Consider the following 10,952-nt stretch of genomic DNA (forward strand, 5'->3'; position numbering starts at 1 on the left):
ACGCGATTTTTGCGTAATTTTCTGCACCATTTGCAGCGCGCACGCGGGGACCACGTTCGCGCGTTCGCGATGACGTCAAACGCGAGAAACGCGGCGGAAACTAGATTTACGTGATCCGGACGCGCGCAAATCTCTTTTCATCGTCGACACCGGTTATAATTAAGCGCAGACGGCTTGGGAAATCTACTGGAAGGCCATTGATTAAATCGATAAAAGGTGGCCTGCAAGTAAGCCACGATGTAAATCATTGCAACACGTATATAGGCGAGATCGGTCTTGTTCCTGGACGCGTGGCTGTTTCCATCGTATCGGTTTCATCCTCGAGGCTTTCGAGCAGGGATCAGGCTATGAGACCGAGATTCTCTTTGGATTCGGGAAATTATTTATTTTCATCTCGAATCGATTGACAGGTCGCGATAACGCGAACGTTTTACTGTGTTTCATGTATTTGCTATGCTGTTGAATTTGATTATTCGATAAAGTGGAGTCACGATGAATCATTATGTCGATAGATGGTTTTACAGGATGTTGCTGAACTGATGAGACAAATTGAAGAGGTGTGAATCTATTTTGAGTTTTGAGTAGGGACACGTATGTGGTTCTGTGATCGAGATACTTTTTGGGTTTGGAAAATTATTTATTTTCATCTCGAATCGATTGACAGGTCGCGATAACGCGAACGTTTTATTGTGTTTCATGTATTTGCTATGCTGTTGAATTTGATTATTCGATAAAGTAGAGGCATGCTGAATCATTATGTCGATAGATGATTGTACTGGGTGTTGCTGAACTGATAAGACAAATTGAAGAGGTGTGAATCTATTTTGAGTTTTGAGTAGAGACATTTAATTGGTTCTGAGATCGAGATACTTTTTCGGTTTGGAAAATTGTTTATTGTAATCTGTTGATAGATAATCACGTCTGGAAGATGTGCTTTTCATGTGCTATTGTAGACTTTGGCGTCTCTGAGCTGTCAAGAACTGTCTTTGACAGGCACCGTGCAGTATATTATTAAATAGTATTTTTCGAGAGCATCAAATTCTATTTTATTTGTATATATATTATATATTATATATATCTTATTGTATAAGGGGTTGATTTGTTAGTGTGTAATTCCCTGCTTGACACATTTGCCATGACGATGACGAATTTAGTGTAGTTAGGCCAAATTTCTTATCTTGATTTCGAATCGACTGAAGAATGTTTAAATTTAATTATTTAATATAACAGGATTCAAATATTTTCGTTCCATTTTCGTTTATCGAGTGAGTATCCCGATATATGATTGTGTATGATGTTATCGAACTGACACACATTGACAGAGTAAGTTGACAGGTGACATTTTGTAGTATAACATTTTTCGGACAAATCACTTTCTATTTGTCAGAGAATATTTTAAAAATTCCTATCTTACTCGAAGAATTATTGAAAATGACTTTTCTATGCTATGATACACCTTTCTGATTATATAATTCTGTCACATGCTGTAACAATCCTGTCACTAACATTACCTATATTGTTAATACTGTCAATACCAATACCAATATTCTTCTTAGACAAGCAGAAATATCTATGTCAAAAATGGAAGAATTTTAATACTAATTTAATTCCAAAATTTGGCTACCTATTTTCGCGAAATTTTGCATAAAAGTCACGGGTACCTACTCTGCCAAAAATGTTCCACGTTCTGACGACCATAAAGAGATTAGCAGCCAGTAATCCCGATTAAATTTGATAGCTGCATCGTTTTCACAAACATGAAAGATCTGGAAAATCATAGCAATCGCGTTAACACAGTTCTTGCACGTATTGGAATCCGATATTGGCCAATTGCTACGACTATGGTGATGTGAGAACGTGCAATTATTACCGATCGCACGGGGAAGTACGAAAAGGTGTTCGTAGTCAGTGTTCCCGAAGGAATATCGAGTGTTAGAACATCGATGATAGATGCCTTCCGGAAGGATTTGCCGGCGTTTCGTGCTGAAAATGTGGCAAAAAGGGAGCTTTGGCAAGGATCTCTGCGTGTCTCGATGGAGCATCCTCGGTATTAACGTTTGCGTGGGAGTAACGGAAGCGTTGCTCGAGCGTTGCTCGATAGAAAAGAAGGAGTACTCTGCTGAAACGTAAACTATGGCATAGTGCGTTCGGAATAGCGTGTGCGGTATGCAACAAAGTGTATCATAAGCATAGTTTATGATTTTCAGTCTTCCTCGAGTAATCTCGCAGCGGTGTGCATGTGATTATAATATTGGGTCGATTTATAAATACTATCGCGTTAATTAAAATTGTAAAACTGCCTTTCAGATGAGCGGAAGAAAGTTACAAACTAGGATTACTAAATTTTCTCATTTTTAATTAGAAATATTGGAAAATGATATGAGAATAGGTACAGATTTTCTTAAATTTAATCGATCTCTGCTGTCACTCTATCGTGTTCATTTCCTACATATGCAAATGAGATTTCTAGAAGATGCGACTTTTGAAATAAGAGGAAGAAAGTTACGAATCAGAGTCAATAAATTTCCTCATTTTTATTTAGAAATATTGGGAAAAAATATGAGAAGAAATTCTGATTTTCCTAAATTTAATCGATCTCTGCTGTCATTCTGTCACGTTCATTTTCCACGTACGCAGATCATATTTCTAGAAGAAAATGCTACCTTTGAGATGAGAGGAAGAAAATTATAAACCAGAGTCAATAAATTTTCTCATTTTTATTTAGAAATATTGGAAAAAATATAAAAAGAAATTCTGACTTTTTTAAATTTAATCGATCTCTGCTGTCATTCTGTCACGTTCATTTTTCACATATGCAGATCCAATTTTCAGAAGAAAACGCGATTTTTAAGATGAAAGAAAGAAAGTTACAAACCAGAGTCAATAAATTTTCTCATTTTTATTTAGAAATATTGGAAAATGATATGAAAAATAATATAAATTTTTCTAAATTTAATCGATCTCTGCTGTCATTCTGTCACGTTCATTTTCCTTATATGTAGATCCAATTTTTAGAAGAAAACGCGACCTTTGAGATGAGAGGAAAGAAGTTATAAACCAAAGTCAACAAATTTTCTCATTTTTATTTAGAAATATTGGAAAATGATATGAAAATAGTTTTAAATTTTTCTAAATGTAATCGATCTCTGCTGTCATTCTGTCACGTTCATTTTCCTTATATGTAGATCCAATTTTTAGAAGAAAACGCGACCTTTGAGATGAGAGGAAAGAAGTTATAAACCAAAGTCAACAAATTTTCTCATTTTTATTTAGAAATATTGGAAAATGATATGAAAATAGATTTAAATTTTTCTAAATGTAATCGATCTCTGCTGTCATTCTGTCACGTTCATTTTCCACATATGCAGATCAGATTTCCACAAGAAGACGCGAGGTACGATTAATCTTCTTCTGCAACGTCTACCTTAATTATGAAAATTCCTTCGTAATTATGAAAATGCCTTAATTACGAAAAGCCGTTCCAGGCCAAAACGAACAGCTCTATCTTTCAAGTTCCTCGAAGCTTCATTGCCTAAGCACTCGATATTTAACTTTTTGTATTTCGAGATCATCCGGTTCGTGTGCAATTTGCATGCACTGCGTTAGGCTCGAATAAAACATCGAAGATCACGTGTGCTCCATTTCGTCGCCTAATCTATAAGATGTATATAACATATACAGCGAATATATAGCATATGCTTACATACCTGACTGTATCAGCATAGTTATCAGCAAGTGTGCCTGAGAAACAATTGAGCGTGACCGGGATCTAGCGATCATGTATTTCAATTAATCGTAAATCTTTTCGGCTGGATCTCTATGGAACCACAACCATTCGACTAATTATTCCGCTCCAAGGGCGAATCATCTCGGTACCGTTCGACGAAATCGACCGTGAGAATCATTTTAATTACGTTATTACGGACCGTGCCAATCGACACATTCCACGGGGTAACCATTCCTCTTACCTGCTTGCTTTTCCCTTAATTTCCCTTCCTTTTTCCTATTCCACTGCCTCCATTGAATTCCACTTATTCTTATCTTTCACGATCTTCCTCCGCTTCTTCCCTCTCCTTTTCCCCTCTTCTTCTTCTTCCACTTCTTCTATTCTCCTATTTTTCCCCTCTCCCCCACTCTCTCTGTCTTTCTGTCTTTCTCTCTCCCCCACCTTTTTTCGTTAATAATTAAGTGTACTAATTGGGTGGTTCGAGCGATGGCGTACCTATCTGATTAATGCCCGATACTAAAAGCGGTTCGTGCCTAAAGAGTACGTTTTATAGCTTCCTGGATTTCTTGCGGCGTTTTACGGAAGTGCCGCGTACGAACAATAAAGCCGGGCATGCGTTCCACGGGCTCTTTTATCCGGCTGATATACAACGATGTCTGACCAGTATCGCTTTCTTTTCTTGCAGATGCGCCAACGGTTATATCGGGCAGAGATGCGAGTTTAAGGATTTAGATGGTTCCTATTTGCGTAAGTATCCCGTTCTATGCTCTCTTGTTGTATTCCTTCCCGCCACGGGCCAGCGTAGTCTTATTTCCCACTCTCGCGGCCTGTATAGCCGCTCCCGCGTATAGCGCCATCTCCGTGCAACGTGCACCCGAACCGCGACTCTCCCTTGGCTGCTCCGGCGGCGGTGACTGAGTTTCGAGGCTTGGGCCCGTAGGGACAGGAAGCCTGGGCCCGGTGACTAAGAAAGTGACGTTTTTGTTACAGCTTCCCGGCGACGTGTAATGTTGGAGACAGCCAGCATCGCCGGCGGTGCCACGATAGCAGTATTTCTGGTCGTTATCATTTGCATAGCGGCTTACATCCACTGTAAGCGAAAGCAAAAGGAATTGCGGTCGAGGTACGTATTTTCCTCGACGTTCTTCCCATTATTCTTCCTCCCTTTTCTCTTCTTCTCCTTTTCACTCGCGCGTCGCGAGTGTTTGTTTTTTGATAACATCGTGGATCGACGATGAGCACGATAATCGTCGGCGAATAATGGATCTCGGATCCCGACGATGGTCAGGTCTCGTCGATCTTTAATCGATCCTGACCAGTCGATAAACGCACGAATTTCACATTCGACGTTATTTCTGTGCCAACAGTAACTGCGTCGACACGGTGGATGGTCCTGGCCGAGATCCGGAGCTGAGGCCGTTTAGCAACCGCAGCCGCTCCCTCATGATCTTCATGACCAAGAATCCTAATAGCACGGTAAGTGTAGCACGCGTGCACCTGTGTCGATATCCACCCTTTCAACGCGTTTCCAATCTTTTTCCTCCTTTTCCTATCAGGATCTGCCGCAATTTTTCCCTTTGCTATTCATTCCTTCGCGGAGATATAGCACTTATAAATATCGCGAATCTCTTAAAACCGAGCATGCTTTGAACACGATTCATTGATCATTGCCGTGTCGTCAAAGTACCGAAACGCCCGCAGCGAGAGTCGCCATCTTGCGGGGAATTGCTCGAATTAATTGCCTTCGCGATTAGCCCTCTGGAGACGAATGACGTTCAACTGGCTCTTTTGGCTCGTGGTGAAGTTTCCACTGCCTGTTCTTATTTATTATTCCACTGGCAATTTGAAACGCACTTGCTACGTGAACGTAGGATTATTCCGGTATGCTATAGGTAATCACAGTGGTACGCTATCTGCATATTGGGTCACCCGATTTGATCACGATTCGGTACAAAATGACGCTGCATTCGTCTCGCGAGGGCTAACAGCCGCGATCCCCGAGGCAGATATACACGCGAATAGTTAATTCTCGGTGCACGATAATTCGTGGCATAAAATCGATGAGAGCTAGGGCAGGTTGAATAAAAGTTGCGTTTTTACTTTGACCAGGCGGCGATAGAGCAGACGAGAATGCCCGGATGGAACTGCCCGGAAGCGGAGTCCATGAGAATGGCGTCCATCAGCGAAGGCAAGCGCTCGAGTCAATGATAGAGCCAGTCCGGTGCCTAATTCCACGACACGAACCGAGGCGTCCAGCGTAGAGATCACCGAGACACCAGGTCGACGGAAGGGAATCACTTTCACCCAGCTGCTTTCTGTCTCCGTCCATGGACTACGTTCCCGCGGTGGCGTAGCAGAGAAGAAGGAAGAGAAGGAAAATCCGTTGTGAACTTTTCGCGAACCACGCAGCCCCAACGTCGTTATCCAACGTTCATTTGTGCCTGAATTAAATCCGCTCGACGAATTTCCCGGCTCGCTCGTTGCGCAGCAAGATCATACGCCTAGGCTCGAACCGTGCGTTCCGTTCAGATCGGCAGGATTTTCGTTGAGAAGAGGAGACGAGGAAGAGAAACATCATCGAAGAGAGGAGGATCTCGTTGACGGCCGGAAGAATCGATACGTGGATCGGGATCCTCGGGACCGATGATCCGTGCGAGATCTAGAAGAGCGTAGGATTAAAAAGGAAGTACGTAGAGCTGGTAACTTTAAATAGCTGGACCTGAACAGCTGGAAGAACAAAGGACAAGAAAGTAGAAAAGAAGGGAAGCTTAAAAATAAAGCCTCTGCTGAATAGGTGACTCTCTTAATAGAAAGAAAAAGTGAGGAAGAGAGAAAGAGAGAGAAAGAGAGAGGAAAGAAGCATTTAGCGCGAACGTAAACGGAGAAGAAGCATAAGTAATTTGTTCCTATCGGAGATACGAGATAGTTTAGAGCAGACAATAATAACCGGAGAATAATTACATAACGTTATTAGCATCGGTTAAGATAAATGTACCAGTTAAGTTTCGACGAATAATCCATTGCTAAGTAGAAACGTTGCTCGTCGTAGAACATTTTTTCTTTCCTCGGTTTCCACCGAGGAAACGCGCGGAAATAAGCTTTCTCCCACCACCCCACACCCCCCGGGTTCACTGCTTTTTTTTCTCCCTCCTCCTTTTCCCTACCCCCCTGTTTTCCGTTTGTCCCATTTCGTCCTCTTCTTTTTTCCCGCATCCCCACGCCGAGATCGATCCGTCGATGCGAGTTCCGAGTTCAGCACAAGTTTCTCGTAAATCAACGCCACCGAGACGCGGAGGATAGAACGATTCACGTATCAAAAAGAAAAGGGAAAAGCAGACAAAAAGAAAAAGCGTTCACGGATACAGAGTATTCGAAGAATATTCCAAGTTGTAAGTCGTCGTGCGACATTTCTCCTTCTAAAACCGGTGATCTAGGATGGAAGAGATCGACAAATTTCGGCGCTCCGTATCAGCTCGCTTCTCGTTCGTCCAGTGTGCCGGATAAGATCGGTAATCGAACCCCGTCACGAAAATAATTCGACGTTTTGATTCGCGTGACAGGACGAAAGCTTGGTAGCAGCAAGTGTTTCACCTTGTAAAATGTTCATTCAATACAGACGCAATTATTTATTGGAAAGCTCTGCGTTAAGTATATGTATCTTTTCATTCGCACAATGCCGTACGTGTAACTTAATTTAAATTCGTAATATAATTTAAATTCGCGCGGTTAGGCGAGTGTAACGGCCGAGAATGGTGAACTGAGAGAAGGGCCTGAAAATGGTGTCTCTGCGCGGTGTTGAAAGCTAGCAAAAGGAAACCAAGCCTCGGTGTAGTGTTCGTTACAGTCGATTCCTCATCGACCGAGTCCTAAAGGCGAATGCACGAGTCGCGGTGGCGTCGCTGGCGTCCGAGAAAATTCGCCATCTTGAAAAATCGCGGAAAGCGTGTGCGGCGCCTGGGCAGATCTCTGTTCCTCGCCTCTCCTCTTGTAAATAGTAAATTATCCACACAGGGCCAGTCGATTCGTTCTCCTTTAAATTTATCCGACGTGCGATTGGGCCGTTGTAGCGGACAAACTACAATTATGACGACGCTGTTCGACGGCGGTTTCGCCATTGCTCTGTGGTAGCCATTGACAAATAAATTTATCGGGAAACGAGTCGATCGGATGGCAGAGTCGATTGCTCTCGCGTCGCACCGTTAGGACAACCATCGAATCCACCCCCGTGTCTTCTTTCTCTGTGGCGGAAGAAGCCGTGGTATCAATCGCAACGTACGCCAGCGGACGCCGCCGCGACGCCATCTTGAAAGAGCTGATCGGTGATGCACGATGGATCGTTCGTTTCGTCAGTCGTACCTAACGCTTTCGAAAGGATCCTGTATTCGAGGGTGATTTGTACATTTGTAGATACTGTGCTGTGGAGTGAAGAGAAGCTTCCAAACGCTTTGAAGAAGAACACTTGTGTAACGTGTACGAGTAACGTGTGCAACGCGCAACCCGATCGTCACCCGACCACGCTTTCGTTTCTTTCCTCGGCGAGCCTCGTGTTTTCTCTTTCGTTTCGGCATTTCAGATTTGTAAAACACCGTGAGGACGCGGGTAGTTGGGCGGAGGATCGCGGAAGAGTCCGAAATCGAAAGATGGGAACGAAAAGAACGAAAAGAACGAAGAAGATTACCCGAGGGATATACGCATACGTACGTAGAATTAGAAAACGAGACGGGTTCGGAGACGTGAAACGCGCGGAGCTAGGTGGCCTAAAGTGTATTCTTCATTTTTCTTTCTCTGTCACGGCCGCGAGTCCGAACCGCGGCCGTGCGGTGTAATTTATTATAAATAGTTCTAATTAACGTGAAGAAACCGTAGCGTGAAAATGGAAAAGTTCTAATTTAATTATTCCCCGATCATACTTCTCTCGTAACTTTGTACTTGGTTCCTAATTTATTCTTACATTATTATTTTTCCTTTAATTATTAATTACCACGGTTATTATTATTAACTTACTAATTTACGATCGTTAGCCACGATCATTTAATTATTCTCCTTTTATTATTATTATCGAATCACGTTTAATCAGTTTATTCCTAATGCTATCGCGTATTATTTGGTTAACACGGTATCTTTTAAGGACACGCACTTATTATTTATAAACGAACGAACGAACGAAAGAAAAAAAAGGATAATATCGAAAAAGAAAAAAAAAAAAATGGAAAAAAAAAAGCGTAAAAAAACGATGAAAAGCACGCAATTTCCGACGCGAGTGTGCCTGTGAAAGCCGCGCGAGACTCGATGAAAAGCTTGCGTTCCGATACGCAGAGCCTATTCGGCGAATTATCGCGGTACCTGCGTTGTTCTTCAATCGGGAAAGCCATTTTTCCTAACACGTCCGGCCAGCAGACATCTTCTTTTATAACAGCGACATACGATTCGTGCTCTTCAACCCGTAATCGTTGGATCAGCTTTCGAAAAACCGAAGCCCCAAAGGCAAGTTCGAGCGATCGTGCCTCTCGATCGTCGTCGGTTCCTCCTAACTTTTCCAATTGATCGTCTCGCGTTTTCCAACGCGACCATCTCCATCCGGAGAACGATCGCTCGAACTCGAGAAACGATGGAACAACGAATGGCTGATTGTCGAACAAGGAGGACCCTCCAAACATTTCGTACGAGAGCGATCGTAAGGAAATAATTCATAGGTAGACTGCGAGTGTCAGCTTCTAAACGTTAATAATCGTCGCGGCCGGGTGATTGCTCGTGACACGATCCTTGGGTCCAGTTTCTATCCGATAGATCGTCGAGGGAGAAAGAAAAGAAAAAAGATTCGAATTTTGCGCGTGGCACGAGGAAAGGAAGAAAGAGAAGGAGGATCGTGGTCGAGAGCAATGACTCGGGCTCGTGACTTAGCGACCGTTTAAGCGTAGACAGTGGTGGCATTTTAGTACATCAGACAGCGCCGTAGCCGTGTATCGCGAAGATCAAGACGAAGAAGAGAACCGAAGGGAGGGAAAGAACAAGAAAAAAAGGCAGACGCGAGAAGGATACGTTGTATTCGGTCGAGAGAAAGAGAAAGAGAAAGAGAAAAAGATAGGGCTAGAGAGGACGCGAGGAAATTTCGGCAAAGTTTCTGCCGGGCCAGCGAGCGGCGCGGGGTCTTATCCTAGAAGATAGACCCCTCGGGAGCAGTTGGTTCCACTGACCGGTCGATCGGAACCGACTCCGAGGACACTGGAATCGCGAAATTCACGGTGGAACGAGATCGTTCCGATCGATGCTTGGTCGGCTCTCCCGGCCGCCGCTCTCACCCGCGTATTCTCTTCTTTCCTTTGTTTTCTCTTGTTTGCTTCTTGCTTTTCCGTTTCCGTTTCTTCTTAATTTCCTGTTTTCCCTTTCTTTTTCCTTTCTGTTTCTGTTTTTCTTTTTTCCCTGTTTTTCGTTTTAATTTCCTGACGGAAATCTTCGCGCTCAGAGGACACGCGAAAGGTCTCCAAGCGAAATTTTTTTCTTTTTTTCGTGAATTGCGTGCGCTTTATGACGGCGGATGGTAGGTACCCCGTCCGACATACCAAATCCGTACTCTCTGTCGCGATATATGCTGTTCGTTGTAAATGTACCAAAGACAATGTCGATTTAACTGACAAAATAAAGGTAGTTTATTTATAAAAATGAATGAAAAAGAGAAAAAAATAGAGATGTGGGAGAGGGAGAGCGAGAGAGAGAGAGAGAGAGAGAGAGAGAAGAAAATCGGCGAGAGAGAAAGGAGCGGGGCGTGTACGCGCATGCGCTTGCACGCGCGCGCGCTCCTTTGAAAAAGTCGAACGGTGAGAACGATGAACGAATATAACGGGGATTATACGAGAGTTATCTATCCAAAGGAAAAAATGCTGCTAAAGTGTCATTTAGCTAGACGAGATTGATCACTGGATCCGCAATGTTGCATCGAAACATTGTTATTATTTTTGTAAAGAAACCATGTACATGTATTAACTTAGCGTGCTCTGCGTATGGAAGCTTACGATATGTTGATTATTATTACTATTATTATTATTGCTATTATTATTTCTATTATTATTATTTCTATTATTATTATTGCTATTATTATCTATTTTTATTATTATCTATTATTATTATGATTATTATTATATTGAAAGGAATAAAAACTTGTAATCTTGTTTCCCGAAATGGTTAAATAGTATAAATAAGCGAGATCGTGCATGTTGCTGTATTCGTC

At 42.6% G+C, this 10,952-nt stretch overlaps 1 protein-coding gene across 1 annotated transcript in view; it reads left to right on the top strand.

Moving 5' to 3' along the window:
• The window catches only part of LOC108546172 (uncharacterized), a 113,692-nt gene extending 107,580 nt beyond the window's left edge, over positions 1–6,112 (top strand). Inside the window, exons 4-7 of the mRNA XM_017898121.1 lie at positions 4,413–4,474; positions 4,718–4,850; positions 5,095–5,203; positions 5,837–6,112. Coding sequence (XP_017753610.1) covers positions 4,413–4,474; positions 4,718–4,850; positions 5,095–5,203; positions 5,837–5,935 — 403 coding nt within the window. The 3' untranslated portion in view covers positions 5,936–6,112. The remainder of the gene's footprint in view (positions 1–4,412; positions 4,475–4,717; positions 4,851–5,094; positions 5,204–5,836) is intronic.
• Positions 6,113–10,952: the final 4,840 nt, after the last annotated feature.

The sequence above is a fragment of the Eufriesea mexicana genome, unplaced genomic scaffold (assembly GCF_001483705.2).
Source record: "Eufriesea mexicana isolate 0111107269 unplaced genomic scaffold, ASM148370v2 scaffold611, whole genome shotgun sequence".
Classification (NCBI taxonomy): Eukaryota; Metazoa; Arthropoda; class Insecta; order Hymenoptera; family Apidae; genus Eufriesea; species Eufriesea mexicana.